Here is a 26,563-nt window from a genome sequence, read left to right as displayed (position 1 = left end):
TTCCATTCCTAGGTATTCACCCAAAAGAAAAAAAAAATGCAAAAATAGATACAACTAGTCATAGCAACTTTATTCCCAAGAACCAGAAAGGCAGAAACAACCTCAAAGGCCACCAACATCTGAACGATTAAATGAAATGAGATACAGCCATACAATGGGATCTCATTTGGAAACAATGACATAATGATGTATACTGCAACATGGATGAACCCTGAAACATGAGAAGTGAAAGTGAAAAGTGAAAGAAGTCATTCACAAAAGACTATACATTTACGATTTTGTTTATATGACATGGCCAGAATAGAAAAATCTATAGAGACAGAAAGTAGATTAGTTGTCTCCTGGGGCTGTGAGGTTTGGGGGGAATAGGGAATGAGTATTAAAGGGTGCAGGATTTATTTCTGAGGGGATGAAAGTGTATCAAAATCAGGCTGGGGACATGGTTGCGGAACTCTGGATATATTGAAAACCTCTGAAACGGGTGAAGTGTATGGCACATGAATTATATTTCAATAAGCGTATTTTTTAAGAGTAACTTCAGGATGTATAGAATCACAAAACTTAGAAGCAGATTAAGGTACAGGAGTGGTCTAAGACAACTGAGTTTTTATGAGCATGAGTCAGTTATCTGCTGCTGTGTAGCAAACCACCTGGAAACTTACCGGCTTAAAACTACAACAGTCATTTATCTTGGTCATCTCCAAACGTCAGTGAGAACCAACTGTCTTTGCCCCATATGGCATCCATTGGAAACTCTTGACTGGGGACCATCAACGGCTCAACTGGCACACTGAATCTGGTGTCAGCTGGGAACTCAGATGGTGCCATGTGCCCATGCACTGAGTGTCTCTCCATATAACCACACTTACTTCATGTGTCTGGTTTCTAAGAATGAGTGTGGCAAGAGAATCAGATAGAAGATAAACTGCGTGTTGTGCCTAAGTCTCCAAAGTCCCACAGTATCACTTTTGCCACAGGCACAAGCCCACCTAATGTGAGGGAGAGGGAATTACAGAACCCGCCTACTAACAGGGAAGTGTCACACTCACATCAGAACAAAGAAGGTCATGAGATGGGAAATAACATTGTAGCCTCTTTTCAACAAAGCAATCTGCCCCAGGGGTGCCGACTGGCTCAGTCAGATAAGCATCCGACTCTTGATTTAGGCTTAGGTCACCATCTCAGGGCTCTGGGATCGAGCCCATGTCTGGCTGCATACTCAGCACGGAGTCTGCTTGAGGATTCTCTCCCTCCCTCTCTGCCCCTCTGTCCCATCCTCTTTCTCTATCTCAAATAAATAAATAAATCTTTTAAAAAAGTTTTTATTTATTTATCTTTTTGACACACACAGAGAGAGAGAGAGAGAGAGATCACAAGTAGGCAGAGAGGCAGGCAAAGAGAGAGGGGAAGCAGACTCCCTGCTGAGCAAAGCACCTGATGCAGGGCTCGATCCCAGGACCCTGAGATCATGACCTGAGCCGAAGGCAGAGGCTTAACCCACTGAGCCACCCAGGTGCCCCAATAAATAAATCTTTTAAAAATAACAACAAACAAACAACCTGCCACAGTGACTATTTGGGTAAATATATTGCCAAAATCACCTGTTTCAATCCACCATTCAGCAATGTTTATATCAGATTTATATTTCTAACAAAAATAACATGTTCAGGGTGTCTGGGTGGCTCAGTTGGTTGAGTGATGGATGCTTCATTTCAGCTCAGGTCTGGATCTTGGTGTCCTGGGATCAAGCCTTGCGTGGGGCTCTGCACTCAGCGCAGAGTCCGCTTGAGATTCCTCCCTCCTCCCCCTCCCTCTGCTCCTCCCCCCACTCACATGCACTCTCTCTCTAAAATAAATAGATAAATAAAATTTTTTTAAAAAGCATAAAAAGCAACCTGTTCACTTCCTGTGTTGACATGGAATTTTATGTTTTAGTGCAATAGCTTTCATTAACCGGCTATTTTAAGACACCATCTTCACCTTGTAGAGTTCTCCTAAGAAAATGTTGCTAAATAAACCCTCAAATGAGCTGAAGACATAATACAAGATTTGCTACAATAGCACTTATAATTATTCAACAGAAATCCTTATAACATTTTTATATGAAGACTCTGTTTCCTGTAACCTGGAGATAAGGCTGGCATTATTCCTTTATACAGTATGGAGAAGTAAGCTCCCTCTGTGTCTGGAAACTTCCACATAAATATGCTCAAAATATATCTTATACTACTATGTTAAAAAAAAAAAAAAGGCAACAACAGCAAACACAACTCCACAAATATAAAACACATATGGCGTACCACCATTATATATATAAATGAACAGCAACTACAGAAAAACTTCGAAATCCACAATAATTCAATTTTTAATATTACAATGTTAAAAGCTTCACCCAGTACAAATATGTGAAAAATTTCCCAAACACAAAGGAAAACAAGATAAGCAAATAATAATAAGCGCACATTGAACTGTTCTAAACTCTGGGGGAGAGTATGTTTTCAAAGAACACTTAAAAATCATTGAAAGAAAAAGGAAAAAAATCATTGGAAGAAATATCTTTTAAAAAATGATACATTTTGGATAGCTGCATATAAACAAAAGGAAGTGGATATTTATGTGTTTTTTATATGTGAAGTTGCCGATTCACACACTAATAGGGAGTGTTTTGTTTTGGGCTAAAATAAGACACACAGTCTAGTTCAAGAAAAAAAGACATCTGGTTATCTATTTTATTAATGAAGGATATGTTTAAGTTAATATCCCTCATCTTAAATTGAATATATGGCATTCTACTTGATTAAATGAGTTTCAATTTGGGTTGTTTATAGAAGAAATTGCAATTTGGGAACCTGGGATTCATCAAACTAAATAGCTAATTCTGAAATGAGACGCAGGAAGCTCAAAGGGGAAGACACAAATCCAACATGACCATGAAAATAAAGGTAAAAGGATATGATCAACGCAACAATGGAGATAAGACTTTGTACCACACAACTAAAGCTTTTTATGACGATTAAGCAGAACATTCGCTTTTCAGTTGAAATGAAACAGGAAAACACAGTAAGTTCCTTAGTGAACTCATACCCTCAACACAAGTACTTTGGACTCATCTTCTATGTCTGACACCATTCTGGGGGGCCAGCGATACAACAGTAAGGAAGGGAGACCCAGCCACAGACCTACTCCATAAGTTAATTAATTAGGTGTTTTTCAGAGAAAGAATTATACTTTTTAGTAATATCACCGTTATTGTTATCATCACTATTATTATAGTAGGAGTATGTGTGTGATTCTAAAATATTTCATTTCCGTTAAGTCAAGTGACAACAGTGTGAGAAGGGCTTCCAGTATCAGGTTTCACACAATCCAGAAAAGCTCCCAGGATGGTGATCTCTTATCTTGGGTCTCCATAAAGACAGAGTCATCGTACTGCTGCAGTGTTATTAAAGCCAAATGTTTTTGGAAGGCATTCCCAGGGAGGGCTGAGATGCTGTTCCTGTCACGGGCAGAGTTCCCAAAATAGAAAGAATTTACAATCTAGATGATTAATTTTAAGAATAAATTGCCTCTGGCTTTTGACAAGAGGTCTGCAGCAGGTAATGGCAGGCTTCTGACAAGTATTTAGAGTATGTGGTATCATTTATTAAAAGTGTCTCTATTAGCTAACGGGTAGGCTCAGTACGAAGCTGTTTTTTTTGTCTGCGTAGAGGTTGGTGGGTACGAGTGCTGACCTACAGGGTTCCAAGTGTACTCTAAGAACTTGGAATCAACTCAGAGAGTTAAACACCCCTGTTGGACACCTCAGAGTTCTACTTCCCAAAATACAACAGACTTGCCTGCAATTATGAAAGAATCTTGGACTGAATTTTGCAGAACTTTACGTTTCCGTTTTGAACATAAGACGTCTTCATCGAGCCGACCTTCCCGGATGTGCAAGCTGCAAAACTCACCCCCAGGTAACTAAATTCACTGAGGGGCTGAATGGAGCCACTTAGTATTGCTGAGGATGACCTGTCCAAAGGAACTTCTGTTCGTTTGGTTTTGTATTTTAATATAAAATATATTAATATTTTAATATTATATAAATATATTAAATAAATATAAAATAAATTAATATTTTAATATTGAGTCCTTCCCTCTCCTAGTAATTAGGCAAGTAGCCAGCTACTTCCGGAGACCAGAAGCAGAGTGGAAAGTCAGAACTTGACATCAAAGAGAAAGATGCTGATCTTTCCTTTTTTTTTTTTTTTTTCTTTCTTTTAACGGCAGCAGGCCATAGAGCCAGCTCGTTTAGAGACTGGGACATGAACCTGCACATTCCTTTAATGACCGCGGTGAGTGACGGCTGCTTGAACATGATCGATGCGCTGCCGCAGGCGTGTTTACCTGTGTCGCTGAAGCATGCCGGAGAGAACTTCCCACCGCGCCACTGACTCTCGGAAACAGAACATCCAATGAAAACAATGTTGTGGCAGTCAGCTCACCGTACCCCTTTCCCACCGCACTTCCTCTACAGACATGAACTAACAATGAGGTGTGTAAGTTCCTAGAATTCTTTTTGTTTAGAGTCTCATTCATGATTCCTTCAGATGCCAAAATTAAATTGGAGATCAAACTGATAGGAACTTATCCGCCTCTCTTTTCCTAGTTAAATAGGAGCTTACACAGGCAGGGACATCAATGGACTTGACCTCAGCAAACCTTGTTCATAGAGAAATGTTTCTCTTGTGAAAAATATTAGACAATATATTGAAGCCCATTATTATACTTAAATTATGGGAGAGTACAGTTTAGTGAAAAGAGCACTGGATTCAGAATAAAATAAGCTAATTTTCTCATTTAACTTCCATGGTAATTTCTTATATGACTTGAGGTAAATAAACTAAATTTTTTTAAAAATTTGAGTTTCTTTGGTCATAAACAGGAGATACTGAATAAAAGTCATTATTTAATTATATTTCTGATGAAATAAGTTTTACTTAGTTTACAGAAATAGGTCATGTATATTTTATAAGAATAGTTGCATTCTAAGTAAATTTAATATCTAACCTTTTTAAAACCATTTTTGTTATTTTGAGATACTATTTAATAACGTTTCCTCTGTCTTATCATATTTCGTATGTTTGTCTTCACTTTCCTATGTTTGTCTTCACTATCTCTACCATATTTGGTACAGTTGTTTTGAATATTAAACATGTTTTCCCTATTTATTCCCTCTAGTACATTCTACTTGCCAATTTCCTACTCTGTGCAAACCCTGTGCATGGGCACTGACGATTATACCCCTGGAGCTCCTGCTTCGTATGTCCTGCCAATGGCTCTTATCAGTAACTAATTATGACATATTTTCCCAGTGAGTTTGTAAGGGTCTTTAAACTCTTTCTCAAAACTTCGCTCCAAGCAACTTCTGTCAAAGTAGACCCAATGATTCATGTGCAAGGAAGTACGACATGTCATTTTTGTTTCATTCTGAGAAAATTGAATCAACCTAACAGATCAACAAGGATAGAAAAGTTCAATAAAATTATAATGCTAAATAACTCACAGTGTATCTACATATGTAGCCATTAAAAAAGGTTTTAATATAATAGTGATATGAAAAAATGCTCTTGATATAATATTAAGTGCACAAAGAAGTATAAAATATTTATAAAGGAAAATAAAGATTTTGTACAAATAATTATATATTCATATAAAAATCTTAGAAGGAACTCTTCCCAAATATTTGCCACAACCTCTAGCTGTCATATTATTTTCTTTTTTTAATATATATATATATATTTTAAGATTTTATTTATTTATTTGACAGGCAGGGATCATAAGCAGGCAGAGAGGCAGGCAGAGAGAGAGAGGCAGGAAGCAGGCTCCCCGCTGAGCAGAGAGCCCAACACGGGGCTTGATCCCAGGACCCTGAGATCATGACCTGAGCCGAAGGCAGAGGCTTTAACCCACTGAGTCACCCAGGCACCCCTGCCATATTACTTTCAAATAAAATTTTTATCTTCATTCCTTACTGAGTTCTTAGACTTTTTCATAATACGCATAAAATTACTTTATAATGGAAAAATTTGTAGAAATTTTTAAACTACATTTAAAAGAATATTTTAATAGCATATTTAATATTATGTGTAATATTTAATATATTTAATATCATTTAAAAGAAATATGATTTCATATATGACTTTTTTTTTTAGAATTCTATTTATTTATTTGACAGAGAGAGAGACTTCGAGAGAGGGAACACAAGCAGGAGGAGTGGGAGAGGGAGAAGCAGGCTTCCTGCTGAGTAGGGAGCCCAATGCAGGGCTGGATCCCAGGACCCTGGGATCATAAGCTGAGCAGAAGGCAGACACTTAATGACTAAGCCACCCAGGCATCCCCATATAAGAATATTTAGCAATGACCTCTAATGCTAAATATAAAAGAGGCACTAGAAATGCACTCTAAGGTCATGTCACAAAACCCCACATATGAAAAGCTTGTCTTCTAATTTAGCATATAAAAGCTAAGCCCATTTTTATTTTTCCCATCATAGCCTCCAGTCCCTAGAAAACCCAACTCCTAACAGCTTCAAAGAGAAGACAGCAGATAGCATCCATGTGAACTAATTCTTGGAATAGAATTTGGGGCGATTAAAAAGGTGAATAAGTATACATGTATTTTGAGAAGACTTACAAAGTCAAATTTTAAGAAAAAATTAAGTTTTAGGAAAAAATTCAAAATAAGTTACAGGCAAGAACAGAATACACTAAAAAGGATGGTGGGTGAGGGGAGGAAGGGAGGGAGATGATCCATCCACAATTAGAGAATTCTTCACTCATCACTAGAACTCCTGGCACTAATTCCAAGATCTTCCACAAGCGGCTTAGGATCCATATTGCTCCTTTATCTGTAGTTTCCAATCATCACCTCTGTGGTGCAAAAGATCCAGAATCCACAAAGAAACAGAGGAGCTTCAATCCAACCCACCAGATTCGATCAGTCTGCTGCCTCCTGATCATTCCCTTTCCTTCCTACTTGGAGCTCCTTGGTTCTACACACACCACTTGGTTTCTTTCTTTGTCTTGCTGCAAGTCTAAAGACCCAGTTTGGTCGTCATCTGCACCCTGTGTATGGGATCTCTACAAAACTTTCTGATTCTTATTGACTCTGAGATCTGCCCTTCCTTGTTCCAAACCACATCTTCTGCCAACACCCAGTTCTACAGACTCCTAGCTTATACCTTCCTATCTCAGTCCACCTCTCAAAAAAGGCTGCCACAGTTCCCACCATAGCTCATGTTCTAACAATGAAAAGCAAGGAAAAACTACATGCTTTCCTTTCATGAAAAATAAGAAAGATATTCAAGGATTTATTTCAAGAAATAAATTCAAAAATCATCAATCAAGCAATTCTTATTTCAATTTTAATATGTAGAAAGAGTTCAACTTGTGGCACTACGATAAATATAATTTTTTTTCTCTGACTAAATGAATATAAAGTTCACTAGTCTTTGCAGATAATCCCTCCCTATCTTCTTGACCTTTCCTAAAGGTGTTTTAATTTCCTCTTTTTCATGGCTGATAATTTTGTCATTACTTTCATGAAATGCTTTTCCAAGACACAGTTTGGAAACTGATTAATAGTTATAGGTCATTTTCCACATTGCATTATCAGAAACTATTGTTGCACATTACAGTGACAATAATAATGCTGAAAGACGTGGCAATGACATGTGACACGGAAGAAGACTAATTAAAGGAGCATTTTATAATATGTTCCTTCCCAATCAAATTCTTTCTATACAGAACTAATGAAACTTAAACATTATAAATTTAGAAGCTACATAAAAATAAAGGTATGCTATCTTCACCATGAGCTGATATAAATTATCAAGGTCTTTCGATTTTATGTAAGATGAATTTTTAAAAATGCTTTCTTAATGCTTTCACATGATACAACATATGTAAAGTACTCTGTGCAGTAGTTTTGCCCATAGTGGGAGCTCAGAAATGCCTTCACTCCTATTTTCCTTTATTAAGTATAATAAGAGAAGTGATTAAAAGCAAGAAAATTTCTATTTTATTACCTAGAAGTCATTGATAGTTTAAAAAATGGTACCAAAAAATTCCTCTAAAATCAAGAACTTGACTGCAATCATCATGGAATGTAGGGAACAAGAGAAGTTACTGTAGCAATAGAGTGTTGAGGGTTATAAATACTATCAACTTAAGGAATGTTTTTATCAATATATAGCACCTGGAGTTTTTAAGTAAATGGACTAGAGAGTTTTCTTAAAATTTCATCTATGATTTTAAAAAATATTTTATATATAAGTGTGACATAGTTTTAACTTCGTTGTTAAATAGTTGAAGGCAAACTTCAAATCTGTGCATCTATCACCCAGGGAAACATAGTCCTATGCACATAGTTGACATCTGATAACACTACCAGACAAATACAATGAAATGACATATTTGCATACAGTGTTATATACCTAGAAATTTCTATTTAATGTATTCACTATTAAATGTACTTTGTGGACCCAAATTAATAAAATCATGAATGAAAGAGAAGAGATCACGACTAACACCAAGAAAATACAAACAATTTTAAGAACATATTATGAGCAATTATATGCCAACAAATTAGGCAATCTGGAAGAAATGGATGCATTCCTAGAAATTTATAAACTACCAAAACTGAAACAGGAAGAAATAGAAAAGGTGAACAGACCCATAACAAGCAAGGAAATTGAAGCAGTAATCAAAAATCTTGCAACAAACAAGAGCCCAGGGCTGAATGGCTTCCCAGGAGAACTTTACCAAACATTTAAAGAAGAACTAATACCTAGTCTTTGGAAGCTGTTTCAAAAAACAGAAATGGAAAGAAAATTTCCCTACTCATTCTATGAGGCCAGCATTACTTTGATCCCAAAACCAGACAAAGACTTCACTAAAAAGGCGAATTACAGACCAATATCCCTGATGAACATGGATGCAAAAATTCTCACCAAGATACTAGCCAATAGGATCCAACAGTACATTAAAAAGGATTAGTCACCAAAGCTGTAATCATCAAGACAGTACAGTACTGGCACAAAAACAGCCACATAGATCAATGGAAGAGAATAGAGAACCCAGAATCGACCCTCAACTCTCTGGTCAACTCATTTTCAACAAAGCAGGAAAGAACATCCAATGGAAAAAGGACAGCCTTTTCAACAAGTGGTGCTGGGAAAATTGGACAGCCATATACAGAAGAATGAAAGTGAAACATTTCCTTAAATCATATACAAAAATAAACTCAAAATTGGTGAAAGACCTAAATGTGAGACACGAATCCATCAAAATCCTAGAGGAGAACACAGGCAGTAACCTCTCTGACCTTGGCCACAGCAACTTCTTGCTAGACACATCTCCAAAGGCAGGGGAAACAAAAGCAAAAATGAACTATCGGGACTTCATCAAGATAAAAAGCTTCTGCACAGCAAAGGAAGCAGCCAACAAAGCTAAAGGCAACCTATTTACCCTAAAAATACAGATGTAGTGAAAAGAAGGAATATGTGTACCCCAATGTTCATAGCAGCAATGGCCACAGTCGCCAAACACTGGAAAGAGCCAAGATGCCCTTCAAATGGATAAAGAAGATATGGTCCATATATACAATGGAGTATTATGCTTCCATCAGAAAGGAAGAATACCCAACTTTTGTATCAACATGGGTGGGACTGGAGGAGATTATGCTGAGTGAAATAAGTCAAGCAGAGAAAGTCAATTATCATATGGTTTCACTTACTTGTGAAGCATAAGGAATAACATGGAGGACATTAGGAGAAGGAAGGGAAAAGTGAATTGGGGGAAACCAGAGGGGGAGACAAACCATGAGAGACTGTGGACTCTGAGAAACAAACTGAAGGTTTTGGAGGGGAGAGGAGTTGGGGGTTGGGAGACCGTGAGGTATTAAGGAGGACATGTATTGCAGGGAGCACTGGGTGTGGTGCATAAACAATGAGTCTTGGAATACTGAAAAAATAAAATTAAATAATAAATAAATAAATAAAAATAAAAGGCAACGTATGGAATGGGAGAAGATATTTGCAAATGACATATCAGGTAAAGGACTAGTATCCAAGATCTATAAAGAACTTAAGAAACTCAACACCCGGGGCGCCTGGGTGGCTCAGTGAGTTAAAGCCTCTGCCTTTGGCTCAGGCCATGATCCCAGGCTCCTGGGATTGAGCCCCGTGTTGGGCTCTCTGCACAGCGGGGAGCCTGCTTCCTCCTCTCTCTCTCTCTGCCTGCCTCTCTGCCTACTTGTGATCTCTGTCTGTCAAATAAATGAATAAAATCTTTAAAAAAAAAAAAAAGAAAGAAAGAAACTCAACACCCAAAAACAAATAATCCAGTCAAGAAACAGGCAGAAGACATGAACAGATATTTCTCCAAAGAAGACATACAAATGGCCAACAGACACTAAAATAAATGCTCAAAATCACGTGGCATCAGGGGAATACAAATCAAAACCACAATAAGATACCACCTCACATCAGTCTGAATGGCTAAAATTAACAAGTCAGGAAACAGTAAAGGTTGGCAAGGATGAGAAGAAAGGGGAACCCTCCTACACTGTTGGTGGGAATGCAAGCTGGAGCAGCCACTCTGGCAAACAGTATGGAGGTTCCTCAAAAAGTTGAAAATAGAGCTACCCTACAACTCAGCAATTGCATTACTAGGTATTTACCCAAAGATACAAATGTAATGATCTGAAGGGACACGGGCACCCCAATGTTTATAACAGCAATGTCCACAATAGACAAACTATGGAAAGAGCCATGCTGACCATAGACAGATGAGTGGATAAAGAAGATGTGGTATAGATACACACAATGGAATATTATTCAGCCATCAGAAAGGATGAATACTTACCATTTACATTGACCTGGATGGAACTGAGTGAAATAAGTCAATCAGGGAAAGACAAATATCATATGGTTTCACTCATATGTGGAATATAAGAAATGGTGCAAAGGACCATAGGCAAAAGGAGGGAAAACTGAATGGGAAGTAATCAGAGAGGGAGATGAACCGTGAGAGACTCTTAACTATAGGAAACAAACTGAGGCTTGTTGGAGCAGAGGTGGGTGGGGGGATGGGATAATTGGGTGATGGGCTGTAGGATGGCATGTGATGTGATGAGCATTGGGTGGTTGTATGCAACTGATGAATTATTGACGTGTACATCTGAAACTAACGATGTCTTATACATTAGCTAATTGAATTTAAATCTAAATAAATAAATAAATAAATAAATAAATAAATAAAGGAACTCTGCTGGTAGAATCATTACCAAAAAAATGCATTTATCTGGGTCACAATAATTTATAAATGTCACTAAACCATATGAGCTCTAAAGTTTTCTTAAAATGCCCCATAATTTTTCCAGCTTATATAAGAAGATTGCTTAGATGCCAACTTTGGAAATATGTGATGATCAAAACAAACAATGGTCAACTGAAGGGGAAGAAATATTATTATGAAATAAATATTTTTTAGGAAAGTCATGGTTTTCTTCAGAACAAAAGAGCACCATGTTGATTTAAGACAAAAATACAAAGACAAAGGGTACATAATGTGAGAGAATGTAAATCCCTGTCTCAAAGTATAGACCAACATTGTAACGGTTAAACACAATGAAAACACACAGGTGAAGATCAGGATGACCACTCCCACAGCACCCACAGCCAACTTCAGTGTGCTTCTCACAGGCATGTGGCAACATCAGGGTCCCCTCCCCACCGAGGGCAACTGGAGGGCTTCACTGCTCATCACCACTATTCTGACATCATCATCACTCACCACTTCCTTTCACAAAGTCAACAAGGTTTCTCTCTCTTTTCTCATTTTGTCTCATCTCCCAGAGTCATAACCTACGTCTCAACATTAACAATAATTACTTTTAAATTCTGGATTTTGAGCACAAATCTCCCAAGCTATCACTATCAATAAACACTCACTGTGAATGTGCTGTCCCTACCAATTTTTCTTTGACCTACTTCCACGCCCTTTCGATTCCAAGATCCATCATTATAAACACTGTCTTGCATCCCTCACCTTCAATCTCTCCCCCTCCACCTCTGCTCAGCCCAGCTCACCTCAGACTCCCAATAGATCCAACTCAAACAAGCTGACTGTGCCCATCTGATGAGAGGGGTAGAGTTTCCAACAGCAAGCCATCGGTGGACCTAAGACCATGTACTTTTTTGCCTCTCTCCCATTCTCCTGGGATGAACTGTCTTTGTCCCCAAAGCCACTCTCTCCACTGAGACACTGGGTCCCATTTGCTCTCAACTACTTAGTGACTTTTCCCCCCTGAAATTATTCCTCCTTTCTAGAACATCATTAATTTCTCTTTCTATGGGTCATTGTCATTATCATAGGGATATCTCCCATTCTTAAAATAGAATCCCTTCACCATTTTTACCCCTTTAAGCCACCCCATCTTAAGGGCTGTTGTTTGTAATGAATAGTTATCAATCACCCCTCTTAGTTATTTATCCAAATCATGTGACCGGAGTCATCACATATCTGACCTCCATCCTCCCCTCCTCTGCTGGTGAAGGACATTCACAGGAGAGGAAAAAGGAATTAGGTTCTTCTGTCTTAATGGTAACTTGGAAGTGAGACAGATATGACTGAAATACAGAAAATTACCTGAAGAATGTAACACAAATCATGGTTCTATTTCTGTTGATATAAAAGTATAAAATTCACCAGTTAAAAAGCAATCAAGATGGGAAATTAGAACAAAGAAAAAAAAATCAACAAACACCTTTTCATTGAGCAAGCCATGGTTGCTGGTTTCAAGGACTCTAGGACTCGGTTTACAAATATCTCAGTCACACCATACATGTCATGCTGATACGTTTCATGACTTAGGGCTTGTCATAAATTAAGTTCATTCTGTGGTTATAAACCAGAATTTATTTCTATGCAATGTTAACTGCCTGCCTAAAAACTTAAGTTCTTAGCCATAACAATTTATTTCAATAAACTGTCAAACTGAGTTTTCTTTATACATGTACTTCCTTTATTACCCTCTATTGTACTTTGCATATATAAAGTGCTCAATACATTTAATGCATGAGTAAATAAATTATCCAACCTATTACTTGGCAGTTAGCTCAGAATATATGCCTCCTCTGATAGAGGTACCTCCTCTGATAGAGGTACCCAAGAAGACAGGACCAGGGCAGGACATAAGAGTAATGCCTTAAAATTTCTTCTTTGAACTCCTCTAACTTAATAAATAGAATTTTCAGTCAAAAAAAGCTACTTCTCATTAGCACCTAAAAAGTACCAGGCAAGCAATATTCAGATGAGAAGATTTATAAATATATTATGTATATAATCATTAAAAATCATAAAAGATATTAACTTTTAAAGTTGCTTTTCTTTCATCTCAGCTATTTTTTTTTTCAAATATATTTAACTTAGCTTTAGTTCCATAGATAATAGTCTACACCTCAGGAAAAGAGATGATGGAAACCTTAGGAACAGTTGTGGACAAAAATCTCTGGGGAAGGAAAATATTGCTTGTCTGCGGTTGGCTACTCCATTGAAGCCCAGGGACATACCTGCTCGTTGTTTTTGCCTTCACCTGGGCAGATGCTGCCCACAAAACCCGATGCCTGGGCTTCTAATGCAGGTGCCTCAAGCTGCTCTACTCAGTTTCCAGAACAGGCTTTCATGCCTGCTCATGTTAGTTACCGGCCACAAGGAATCTCATCTTTGCCAACCAAAAATGGACAATGGACCTATTCCGATTAAAAGAAAAAACTCTTCACAGTAAGTTTTTATTAAATTCTCATCAAGGATTTGGGGAGGCCATTCTGTCTCATCTCCCAGAGTCATAAAAAATGACATAAAAATACAGTAATGTATTTTTGCTGTAAGCAGCTCATCCCCTCTTTCAACTACAGATAACACTATCTCAGCTCACGTGGTATTTCCTATTATCCAAATCCAACTGGTAGGTATTCCAGTCTCCCAGTTCTTTCTCCCATTTTGGATTGTCTTCCCTGTCCTCTATACCCTCTGCCCATTCCTACTTCCATCTAATTCTATGCATATACAGTAACCAATGTTAACAGTTTGATTTATTTTCTCCTACTCTTGTCTAGATGTTTATAAACACGGTAAACAACACAAAATATGTATTATTGTCTTTTAAAACCAGGATTATATATATATATATATATATATATTATATATATATGTATATATATGTATATATGTATATATATGTATATATGTATATATATATATGTATATGTATATATGTATATGTATATATATATATATATATATATATACATACACACACATCATCTTTATCCATCCATCTGCCAACAGACATCTGGGCTCTTTCCTTATTTTGGCAGTTGTGAACATTGCTGTTATAAACATTGGGGTGCATATGCCTCTTCAAATCAAATATATATGTATATATATGTATATATGTGTATATATATATATGTATATATATATACATATATATATGTATATATATAAATATATATATAATATATATATTTTTATATATATACATAATATATATATATATAAATATATATATTATATATATATTATATATATACATAATATATATATACATAATATTTATATATATATACATAATGTATACATATATACATTTCAAAGGTGTAATATATAGCTCTAACTCATTTTATTAATAACTACATAAGAAGGATATAGCTTTATGTGAAAGATATATTTTTTCAATTCTTCATCAATCAATATTGTTCTCCTTTTTTCTATCCAAGATAATTTTGAAGTAAACATCCATATACATAAAATCTTATGGTCTAAATAACCCATTTCTATACTATATATGTCTAAGCATGACTAATCAAAGGTTACTGAACACTGTAAATGCCAGTTCACAGCAATATACCATTTTAAACAAAGATTACAGCATTGCACATTCTCATATGGAATGACAAGGAATGTGCATTTCCTCAAACTTTAGTTAGATTATAATATATACTATTGTTTTAATGCTTGTCTATTTGGTATAATAAAGAAAATCATATTTTCATCTTGAATTTTATATCTCTGATTAGTAAGAGTGGAAAACATTTCCATATAGTCATTGGTTTTTTGCATTTTTCTTCAGCGAACTACTGTTCACATTTTTTGCCTAGTTTTCTATTCTGTTATTTCACTTTTTTCTTTTTTTCCCATCAACATTAGGAAGCATTAATATATTAATTATATCAACACTTTGTCATATTTTGGCACATATTTTCTCTTGGCCTATTTTTTTCTACTATTTTATGTTGAATATGTCCTTGTGATTCTGAACCCTCAGTTATGTCCTACAGAGAGAGCATTCTTTCCACTTTGGGCCAACTGGACACTACAGTGTTGAGAATGGTAAGATAAAATCTCTCTATTAAAATTTCCTTGTAACTCTCATAGATTTATGCTTCCCACACGATCTTTAAAATAGTTTGATCCAGTTTGCCAAAGAAACAATCAGCCACAAGATCGTATTACAACAGCCTAAAGTTTTTATCTAAATTTGGGAGAGTAATATTATTATGATAACCATGCTTTTCTACACAGGATTATAGTACACTTTGTCATTTATTCTTAATTACTTTATGACGTTTGAAAAAAATGTTACAGTTGTCATCAGATAGGTCTTGTCATTTTCTTATTAAATTTATTCCTCCTGTCTTACATTTCGTCCATACTCTAAAGTTAGTGGCCCAGCAAGACTTCTAGATATATGAGAAAGAAATCATGACACAAACCAACTTTAACAAAGGGGTATCTTGAGTATGGGAACTGGCACATATCTTTGCTCCTTTCTTCTATTTCCCCTCAAGCATAATCAGCAAACACGCATGAGTGGGTTTCTGGAAGCAAACTAATCCAGCAATACAGACTGTTCCCTACTTACTGACCATTTTCACAAACCAGATTATCCAACTAATCTATTCAACTTTCCTTTGTGTCCCTACTTAGCAGCACGCTTCCTTCCCTGGTGATAAACATTTGACTGACAGCATCATTGATCCCTTTGTCAGTGAATCCTCCCTCAGCTTCTCTGTTGATAGCCTGACCAGTGTTGTTGCTTACTCACACCCTCGAGTCATATAACCCCACACACAGGATGATTTCATAATTTATTTTTAAATTATGATTTATATTCCAGCACATGCTAAGTGAAAAAAAAATCTTGATTTGCCAGCTTTCTTTGATTATTTACCATAACCTTTTATTTGCAAGAAACACGACTTTTAAGAAAATTGTTTTTTAAATCCAAGACTTCAGATTTTACTTACTTAGCCATTTATAAGGCCAAAGTAATGTTGGAGGAAGAACCACGCAGATTGCAATTCATTTTACAGGGAAAATTCTAAAATGCATTCTTCTAGAACCATCTCAGAAACACTAGAAAGACGAGTTTCCCTTGACCCAACATAGTATTCATCTGCTGTCACCATACTAATTTTTCATACTTCTGGATTTATTTTGGTTGTTGATTAGACTTTCTTCTCTTTTTTTTTTTTTAGACTTTATATTTCCTAAAGACCAATTATTTGGCCTCATACCTATAACTGTACTAAATGTCAGGTCTATCACCAAATCTACCAAAACTTCACCAGTAGGGATTTCTGACTATAAAATGTTCTTTTCCCCGGTATGGAACATTTTTCAAGGAAAACTGCCTAAATCATGAATAAAAACATAGTCAAAAGCAATTATAGTCCCATTTTAGTATTTTTTTAAGAAATACCAACATTCTGCCAGAAAATAATGATTTCCTTCCATCATCACTGAGTCATCCTTGTTCATCTGAAAGAACAACTTCTCGTACATTCCCATAAGTAGGCCACAAAAGTGGGATGTGTCTACCTGTTCTTTGACCGAGGCGAGGATGGCAGAGGTGGTTTCCGTTTCGGAGCCATCCCCATTGGAGGTGGTCAGGCCAGGGCTCAGGGAGCTGGTCTTCTCTGAGGTTGACGAAGGCTGGTCTGGGACAGGCATAGCTCCTGCAATGCAAAAGGACATGCTTAATGCAATCCGATGTGGCCACTGCACCCAGACATAACTATCAGGCAACTTTCAGCAGTACTCTTTGGAAAAAATGAAAATCATGAACTACATAGAAAGCACATGACGTCATTATAGAACAGGAAACAATACAGGTAAACGGAATGGCTTCTCCTCTATCAACTCGAACAAATCGCAGGATCTACGCACAACTCTGTGTTTTATATTTGAGATAAGAGGAAGAAGAGATAATAAGAAGTAAAAGGCACGTGAGATAATAAGAAAGAGTAAAGAAATGAAGAAGTACTGAGTCTAAAAAAAAGGAAAAAAGGCCAGTTGAACTACCATTTTACTTCAGCCCAATTCATAAATAGACAGACAGGTACAGCTTAAAAACAGCATCCCGAAAGTTATTTTTGTCCTATTATCTTTCTCAAACAAGTAAGACCAGTAAGACCAAAGTACTTGCTACATATATTACCTAGCGATGCTTATCAGCAGAGGAAATAATAATTATCGGAGGATAATTTTTGCCAGGGCTCTACAAAATCACTCTTCAAATAAAAGTCTGGGAGGAAAAAAAAGTTGTTTTCTTGCCTAAAGCTATCACATTACATGTCCCTCCAGGAACCAGACTTATGTGAATGTTAAAAACTATTTCCTATTATACTGTAACTGGGCAGTCTGGGTTTTACAGTAAGCAACATAATTTCCATAGGAACCCCAGTGCTGTGATACATTTGTTAATAGTTAATAATTTAGGGCAATGCTAATTGAAAAGGGTTCTATTCTAGAATTGTCCTTAAAGTATATGAAAAGACTGGTCATCTAATTTTCTCATTGGACATTCCAAGTTAGTTTTGATTTGTTTTTGTCTTTTAAATAGTTGTTTTAATAATATTACCAATGAGGATTAGAATAGCATTGGAAAGATAAATCTGTTACAAACAGAATTTATAGGAGGGTTGGGGAAAATAGTATTAGTAAGCAGGATGTGAGCAAAGAGTAAAGATCAAATTAAACACAGTATAGCAAAATGCAACCTTGGCTAAAAAACAGAAGGTATTTTAGGATATGGATACCAACAGGATGAAAGAAAGTGATTTAAATAATTATGGTGGTGGGGTTGAGAAGACAAGAAGAAAGTACAGTTTCGTATTCAACTTGCTTTCATTTGCAGTATTTGATTGAGCTTCGTAATTACAAGGATTTAGATAAACAGATTAACAAATGGTGTGCCCAGGTAACACAGCCTGAAAGCCAAGCCCTTCTAATCAGGAAGGGTTTGAGAGATGGGGGGAAGGGGGACAAGGGCAGAAAGCAAGAAGAAAGGAAAGGCAGTCTGGGGTGCAGTGCCGCCCCCCTTCCCAACCCTGCGTCTCCACTTGTATCTGTCAGTGGCTTCCAAAGGAGACTCTCTCTACACAAGGGCAGCCTGAAGCCATGAAAGGAGTCTTGCAGGTTTTCAGTCATTACTTTCACTTTCATGTTTCTAAATTTTATTGGGTCCATGTGAATCCAAATTCTGGACGAGTATTCTGGACAACCTGTTTTTTGACAAAGAAACTATCTACAGTCCCAAAGTTATTTATATAATTGGGCCTAGAACTCAGGTTTTCTCCCTTTTTATTTCTATTTTAGAGTCCTTTGATGTGTCGGCCTATTTCCCATAATCTGGGCTGCTGCCTCATAAATGCTTAGTCTGTACACCAATTTTTATAAAATGTTATTTTTAAAAGAATGAGCATAACCTGTCATAATAAAATATGGAATTTAACACGCAATGAATCAAGGCACATCCTTGGGCACTGGACAACTGACCCACACGCTTGAAGAAATGAGAAAGTCTGTTTATCTACCCCCCTTTCTCCTTCTGCAGGAACAGAACAAAAGTGAACGCTTCAGGGCTTAGCCCACCATACGGAGCCGCTACTACCACCCAAGGCAACCTCTATGAGTGAACGGAAACGACTTGGAATAATTCCCATGCTTCATAATTTTTCACATCAGACTTAACTCAACCGTCGGCCATCCCTGTGTATGAATGGGTCAGATGGCCCAACTCCCACTGCCGTTGTCTGAGCTCGTGGCACAAGGAGAGAAGGAGAGCCACGTGAAGGCCCCCAGAAGCCAGCCGTGGGCTGCCCAATGGTAAGTGTGAAAAGCTGGAAGCTTTCTGACTGCGCAAGAAATGGCGAAGTACTTTAGTTTTCATTAGAACGAATCCACTAAGATTTGTAGTTAATCCGTGTTAAATCCAGGAAATCCGGAAAATGTAGGGAGACAAAAGAAAAGGAAAAAAAAAAAAAAAGGCAATCCTCAGTAATTCTGGCATCCCAGATATTTACTTAAGTATTTGGTATAGGTTTCTCTGATGGGATTTTTTATTTTTTCTGATTTAACTCATTCTGTATAATAAGATTTACAAGATGGAGTACTACTGAAGTAGTATTTTTTTTTATTTTTGTTCAGCAACGTATCATGAACAATTTTTTTTTTTAATTTATTTGAGAGACAGAGAGAGTGCGAGTAGGAGCCGACGGAGGGGCAGAGGAAGAGAGAGAAGCAGACTCCCCGCTGAGCAGGGAGCCCACCAACCAATGGGGGCTTGATCCCAGGACCCCAGGATCGTGACCTGAGCTGAAGGCAGATGCTTCACTGACTGAGCCACCCGAGCGCCCCAGCATGAATTATTCCTTATGTCAACAAAAATTATTCCATAGTTTAAAAACATAACGGAGTGCTCACTTGGGCAGCACATATACTAAAAATGTAATGAGTACCTAGTATTCACAATGCGTCATAATTTACATTATCTTTTATCATTTTTATCCCATTTTTATGGGGACGTTTTCAATAAATTCCTAGATGTGGTGTTGGTGGAACGAGGAAGTGGTGCATGTTCAGACTCTGAGAGTCCAAACAAATTTTCCTGCCGAAGGGCTGGTTCACCACACCGGCCCATCAGCACTGCCGTGAGAAGGTTCCCTCCCCACCCTGTTAACAATACGGGCCCTCAGGATCCTCTCCTGCTTCCCCAGTTGGATGTAGAAGAATTCATCCCTTTGCTTTTGGATCTCTTCGGCAAGGAGCAGAGCAGATGTTTTCCTGGAGATTCTCACATCTCTTCATTCTCTTTATACAACCACGGGGTCAGGAGTCTTTCTCCCGAGAGTGGATGCTAATCTGCTAATTCCTGAGCTGGAATTTGGACTTGGTAATACGGACACGCTCAGAAGCATGAGCAGCTGCATTGACTCCTCCCTCCACCCCGGATCCCGCCCCTGCCCCAAATCCATAAGCTGAAACCCTAACGCTCAATGTCACTGCATTTGGACATGGGGCCTTTAGGGAGGTAATTAAGGTTAAATGCCCATATCAGCGTGGGGTTTATAAGGCTGTTGTCCTTACAAAAAGAGGAAAAGACTCCTTCTCTCCCTTCTATGAGGACGATGCAGAGAGAAGCTGGCCCCCACAAAGAGTGTTCCCAGCAAAAGTGTACCAACCCGGCACTTTGATCTTTGACTTCTGGGCCTCCAGAACTGTGAGAAAAGACATTCCTGCTGTTTAAGCCCCTCTGGGTGTGGCATCCTACTATGGCGGCCTGGGAAGTCTACTATAACCAGGGCTGGACTGGTCTCAGCTTCCCCGTGAGGCAAGTACAGGGGGGCCCTGGGAACCAGTGGTAGCGAGACGCAGCAAGGGGCCGGGGGTCCGTCCGTCCAGCGCTCTGCTGACTCCTGCATCCGCGATGAACCACAGCTCCGGAGAAAGCCACGAGCTGCTGCAAGTCAGCAACCAGGAAAAATGAAAGCGCACACACGGGCTGTGCCCCGCCGATGTGAAGTAAGCCTGCAGGCCAAATGCGCTCGAGAACCTCCCCTAGTGCTTTCACAGACGACGCGATAAGACCCTAGAAAAGTTGGCCCGGATGATGCTAATAGCAAAGGCAGGTAGCCCCCCAAATACAGAGTGTCCTTCCCAATTTGAACTCTTATGTCTGTATGCGATAAGATTTCATGAGATCCAAATAAATATTCTAAACCTTAATGTCCCAAGCCTGAGTCCCTGTAAACTTACATTAGACTTGGTAACATGTTAAAATCTTATGGGCACTCTAAAAGGCCAAACTCTCTTTCTTGCTCTCAATTCAAGGACTGCATTCAATGCTATATTTTATGAACTTGCATCGCACAAAAAAGAAAGTGCAATTCTTATTTTATATTTTATAATTCAAATTTGTTCCTTCTTTGGCCACTTCTGCCCAGCAATGGGTGGCTTTGCTGGAGATCATCAAGAACACATGACAATCAGTTAACCCCAGAGCTGGACCCCGGCCATTGGAGGCTCCCTACTCCCCACTCTGTCCTTGGGATGTGTGTGGGCTTGCCTTCCCCACTTTCAGAAGCTGCTCTAAGAATATAGCCTTGAGGTAGAAATGCGGTGTTGAGGTTATCCACACTGGGTATATGACCGAAACCGGTTAAGGCCCGTATGAACTTTTAAGATTCCGCCCAGTGGCTGTGGAAATCTACTTGTCGCGTAACCACCCAAGCTGAACCTTATAAATAAGTTCACTCACTTATTCAATCTGCCACCTACCAATCTAGAGTAGTATGCTTCTTTCTTCAGCCTCTCCTTGCCCTCTGAGTATGGAGACCAGTTTGCAAACCAACAGACTTTGATATCGGATGGCCAAAGTAAACTAACTGACGGACTCTGGTGTCACACAATCATCCAAGTCAATGAGCTACCTAGCATTCTCCTGTCACCATTGCTTTGATTTCGTCCTCCTCTCTAATTCAGTGATAAGCTCCTTTGGCCCTGAGGAGGTCTTTCTCCCTCCTGAGTCTTTCCTCCTCCCAATCCATAACCCATAAACTCTTATCCTTTCAACTGTCTTCTCATTCTGTTATGCCCAGACCCTCATGCTCTGTTGTCACAGAGACCTGTTTCTTTCTTCTCCCAGGTTAGCAGGTCCCGCCTACTTCAAAGTCCAGGATCTCCAAATCCCTTGCCTACTATGGGACTCAATAAATATTTGATTAGCTAGACTTGCATTGTCTAATATGGTAGCCTCTAGCAACACATGGCTATTTATATCTCAATAACATTAAAAGCCAGTTTATTAGTTGCACTATTCACATTTCAAGTGCTCAATGGCCACATGTGGCCAGGGGCTACGGTACTGGATAATCACAAATGTAGAAATGTACAATTTGTACATTGTACTTCTACATGTATTTCTACATGTATTTCTACATACAATGAAGAAATGTACAAATGTGCAAATGTAGAAAATCTTCATCATTGCAGAAAGTTCTATCGATCTATACCTAATAGTCTATTCCCTGATGTAATCTTTCCTCTGCAGCTTTATTCCTTGGCAGTAGGTCATGAAAAGGGGTCAGATCATAAATACATTTTGAAGGACGGACTGTCGGGATTACTAATAGGTATGCATGTGGTAGTAAGGCAAAGAGAGAAGAGTCCAGATGATTTCAGGGTTCTGTCTAAGTGACTGGCCATTAGCCAAGATATTGACACTGAGTAAAACCTATTTTGGGTGATGGAAGAGGACCTGACATGCAAACTTACAACCCAAAACACATCTATCTGTGACTCTTCTTCGCCGTTAAATTCTCGGCAGCTGAGACCAGCTCAAGTCAGAAGCTACACTCTGATATGAATTAGGCAATGTAAAGATTGATGACTTCTAAACACTGCTTATCACATCTTTTTTCCCCCTTTTCCTTTTCTTTAGGCAGGTCCATTTTTATCTTTTTCTTTAGAGTTGCTAGAAACTCCTAGAACTCGTTTCATCTTCCTTCAGCTTTAGCCAATGGCTTCCGCCCAGACTCTCAGACATTAACTTCCTTGACTCTCACACCAAACTAACAAACCTCACATGTGTGTGGCCACATCTAGAGTTATTTCCTTCCCTCATGTATCCGCCCTCTTCAAGACAGTGCCCCTCCCTGTTCTTGAGCCTATGTTCTAAAACACAAACATATTAGAGCAATAGACTGACTTTAGGCTTTACCTCATCATTGGGCATCACTTTCATAATTTTCCATTACGGTTGCACGCAAGTGAGTAAAGAAACTGGCCATTAGAATACCCCAGACATTACTGTCATATATACACATATACATATACATATATGCATACATACATGTACATATCCATACACATATGTATATGTAGACATATATAATACACACATACATTTATGCGTCCAATTTAGTGTTTTAACTTTGAATATAACTGAACATATGGAATTTTTATAAGCTTCCACTCACTCTACAGGTGATATGAGTAAGATTATGCTCTTGTGAAACTGCAGAAGCAACATAAACTTATTATTAATATTAGGTTGCAGGGAATGTGCAGATTCGTATAAATTAGTGACGTGAAAAACAACAGCGAACACCTCATTTGTGTAATCACTCTGGTCTCCAAAACGGCAATTCTGTATTTGCAGCTAGGATGTCGTGAATATCAAAACCCAATAATAAGGGGCGCCTGGGTGGCTCAGTGGGTTAAAGCCTCTGCCTTCGGCTCAGGTCATGATCCCAGGGTCCTAGGATCGAGCCCCACATCGGGCTCTCTGCTCAGCAGGGAGCCTGCTTCCTCCTTTCTCTCTGCCTGCTTCTCTGTAATCTCCATCTGTCAAATAAGTAAATAAAATCTTTAAAAAAAAAATAAAATAAAAGCTCCTCCTCGTAGCTCAGAGCTGCCAAGGGACATCAGCTGCCCCAGACCCGATCCAGCTGTGTGAAGGGTGAACTTGGCCAAGCGCCGAGTTCTTATCGCATATTAAAAAAAAAAAAAAAAAAAAAAAAAAAAAAAAACCAATAATAAGCAGAGAAACAGACACAGCATTGTTGTCTCCCAGATGCTCTCTTCACACATCAAAGTATATCCATCTTTATTTCTTCCTTTTACAGAGAAATTTAAAATTACAGCTTGTCCTAATGATATGCAGACTATAATAATTAATAGCTGTCAAAATTCAGTATAATTGGAGCAAAAGCTCAGTCTGTCTTGGTCTGTGTTCGATGCCCCACATCTAGCTCAGTCTCTACTATACAGCAGCCGTTAATAAATATTTGTTGAGGTAATATATGAACTGTTAGTGTAAAATCAATAATGGTCGCTTAGCAGAGCATGTAACATTAAGTAAAATGGGCTTGGCATTAGGAGCATTTCTCTGAGTGGTATTTGTTATGACACCTTTTAATTTCAACTCAGGAAAGCTGCTTTTTTGAAACCTGATGGGGACTACTATACGGCTTGGCCTCAGCCGAATGCCCAAGAAGGTAGATACCCTAGGGTTGCTGGCTCCTTGCGTCGGGGCATCAATCAGACAAGGATCTGAGGTTTTTGGGACTTGATGCTGGCAACTCACAACGTACAATCAGAATCTGGCAATATTTATGGAAAGCACCATGCAAGGAAGTTTTGAGTCATATTTAGAATATGCAACTACAAGGCAAAGCCAGGAGGTAGACACATGCCCAATCCTATCTGACAGTTCGGCGGGGAGGGATGAGCTGTTACTCACAGAATCAGAGACACGAGGTCACTTGTAGCTGTAGAGCAAGATATGATGACTGGGAGGAGAGACGTGGGATCTAAGAGTCAGAGTCTCGTGTCGAACACAAGGGGATGATTGTTCTACCTGTGCGCTCAGAGAAGTGGGAACGGTAGAAAGTTCAACACAACCAGCGAGTCAGGAAATCCACCTCGTGCTGCTGCGTGAGCCGTCAGTCGCTGGGGAGGGTGGGACCAACCTAAACATCACCACAGACTTAAGGCCCACCTGAATGTTATTCTTAGTGACATAAATTGTGTCTGGACATAAAGAGGAAGGCTCTGCAGAGACTACAGAGCAAGAAGGAAGAGGAGAGCTCATGCTTGGTGCAGACGCATCAACAGCCGAGTTCTAACTAAATGAGGTCAGTGAGGACAGGAGAGGGTCTTCTGGTGTCTCACGGTCCCATCCCCTAAAGCGTGATCTCAGGCATTTTCATTGACGCCATTATGACATTATATACGACATTAAGTCAACAACTTATCAATCTTAAGATGTATGAAAAGCTGGGACTTTTGGAAAAGGAGCCAGCAGGGGATGGTGAGTAGCTGTCCCTCCTGCCCCGGCCATGCTTAGAACCTGAAGGTGGAACCAGGGTGTGTACTGTGTCCCCCTCAAGCTGAGGTCAGATCCCAACGGGTAAGATGCTAATAGTGGGATCTCACCTGGCAGCGATCAGGGTGCCCAAACCCGAGTGATGGGAACAGCTGAGAGAAGAAAGTGGCTCGACCGGTGGACTTTGAAAAGGCAGAGGATTACTGGCAGAGAGAAAAGAATCAGAATTAATCTATAAAGTCAGGTGAGGGGGGCAGGAAAGGCAGCACTGGGGCTGGTGTTCAGGGAACATCGGGGACGAGCTGGAAACACTGAGAGGGAGGGCACTGGGGGTGGTTGCTCTGCTGTTGGGACTTAATAATGCTTTCATTTGCAAGTGACAGAAAATCCATCCCAAATGGCTTAAAGGAAAAGGGGAGCAACACTCACATTAAGAAGCATCCCGATTTCAAAAACATGAAAAGATTTTTAAGATCCCGGAAGACGTATGATCATTACAGTTCATCATGATAAAGGCACAGCCGGAGGAAGGTTCACGTTACAAAGGTAACAGGGAGGAGGAAGGGTTTGATGTTGTTCAATTGCTTAAAAAGACTGCAGAGAAGAAGAAATGCAGGTGTGGGATGATGAAAATGGAAATATTCAAATTAATGACTGTGGGTAACGTATAATGTTAAAGTAGTAACATATCTGGATGAAATTAATGATGATGACAAAAACAATATAAAGTTTGGGGGCGCATCATCACTGAGAATCAGGGGCCCACATCTGAAATCAATGACCATCCTAGCTCCTCAGACACAACAAGGCTGTTTTCACCAGCCCGTTCCAAGGGTTTGCTAAATAAGCCGGAGGGACATTTCTCCTTACGCCAGAGAAGGGAAGTCCGAGATTCTGCAATTACAGATCCATCACAGTAACAGTCAGCTGAAGGGAAACGGAAGCAGGCACAATACCTTAAATGTTGGCTCCCCCTGAATAAGAGGAAAAGTTCTAAAACATTCAATAATAAAAAGGCTCAGCAGTCGACTGACTATCGTTCTGGCTGGAACTTCAAAGAAGCGTGCTTAGCACGGCTCCCAGGACAGCGCTGGTCGCACACAGTGACTGCCCAGAACACACGGTCACTGCCAAATGCCCCAGCACTGGAGTCCCCCCCGCCCCCAATCCCCACAGCTTCGGCAGCCTCGCCACCATCTCCAACCCTGTGCCTTCGCAAGATGCTCAACGACAGTGTCCAAGCCTGCAGGTGAGAAGTGCCCCCCTCAGACATGCTCCCTAACAGACAATACTGGAAACAAAGATGCAGGTTTCCGTTTCATGTTCTACTACTTAATCACAGAGC

General features: G+C 39.0%; 1 protein-coding gene across 2 annotated transcripts in view; it reads right to left on the bottom strand.

Moving 5' to 3' along the window:
- CTNND2 (catenin delta 2) overlaps positions 1 to 26,563 on the bottom strand; it is a gene marked incomplete at its 5' end in the record, with an annotated part of 906,977 nt that overhangs the window by 734,805 nt on the left and 145,609 nt on the right. For both annotated transcript variants that reach the window (XM_080804204.1, XM_080804205.1), the window contains one exon: positions 16,929 to 17,065. In XM_080804204.1, the coding sequence (XP_080660330.1) occupies positions 16,929 to 17,065 (137 nt within the window). The remainder of the gene's footprint in view (positions 1 to 16,928; positions 17,066 to 26,563) is intronic.

This window comes from Martes martes (assembly GCF_963455335.1).
Source record: "Martes martes genome assembly, chromosome: 5".
NCBI lineage: Eukaryota > Metazoa > Chordata > Mammalia > Carnivora > Mustelidae > Martes > Martes martes.
This window is presented reverse-complemented; position numbering and strand designations above follow the sequence as displayed.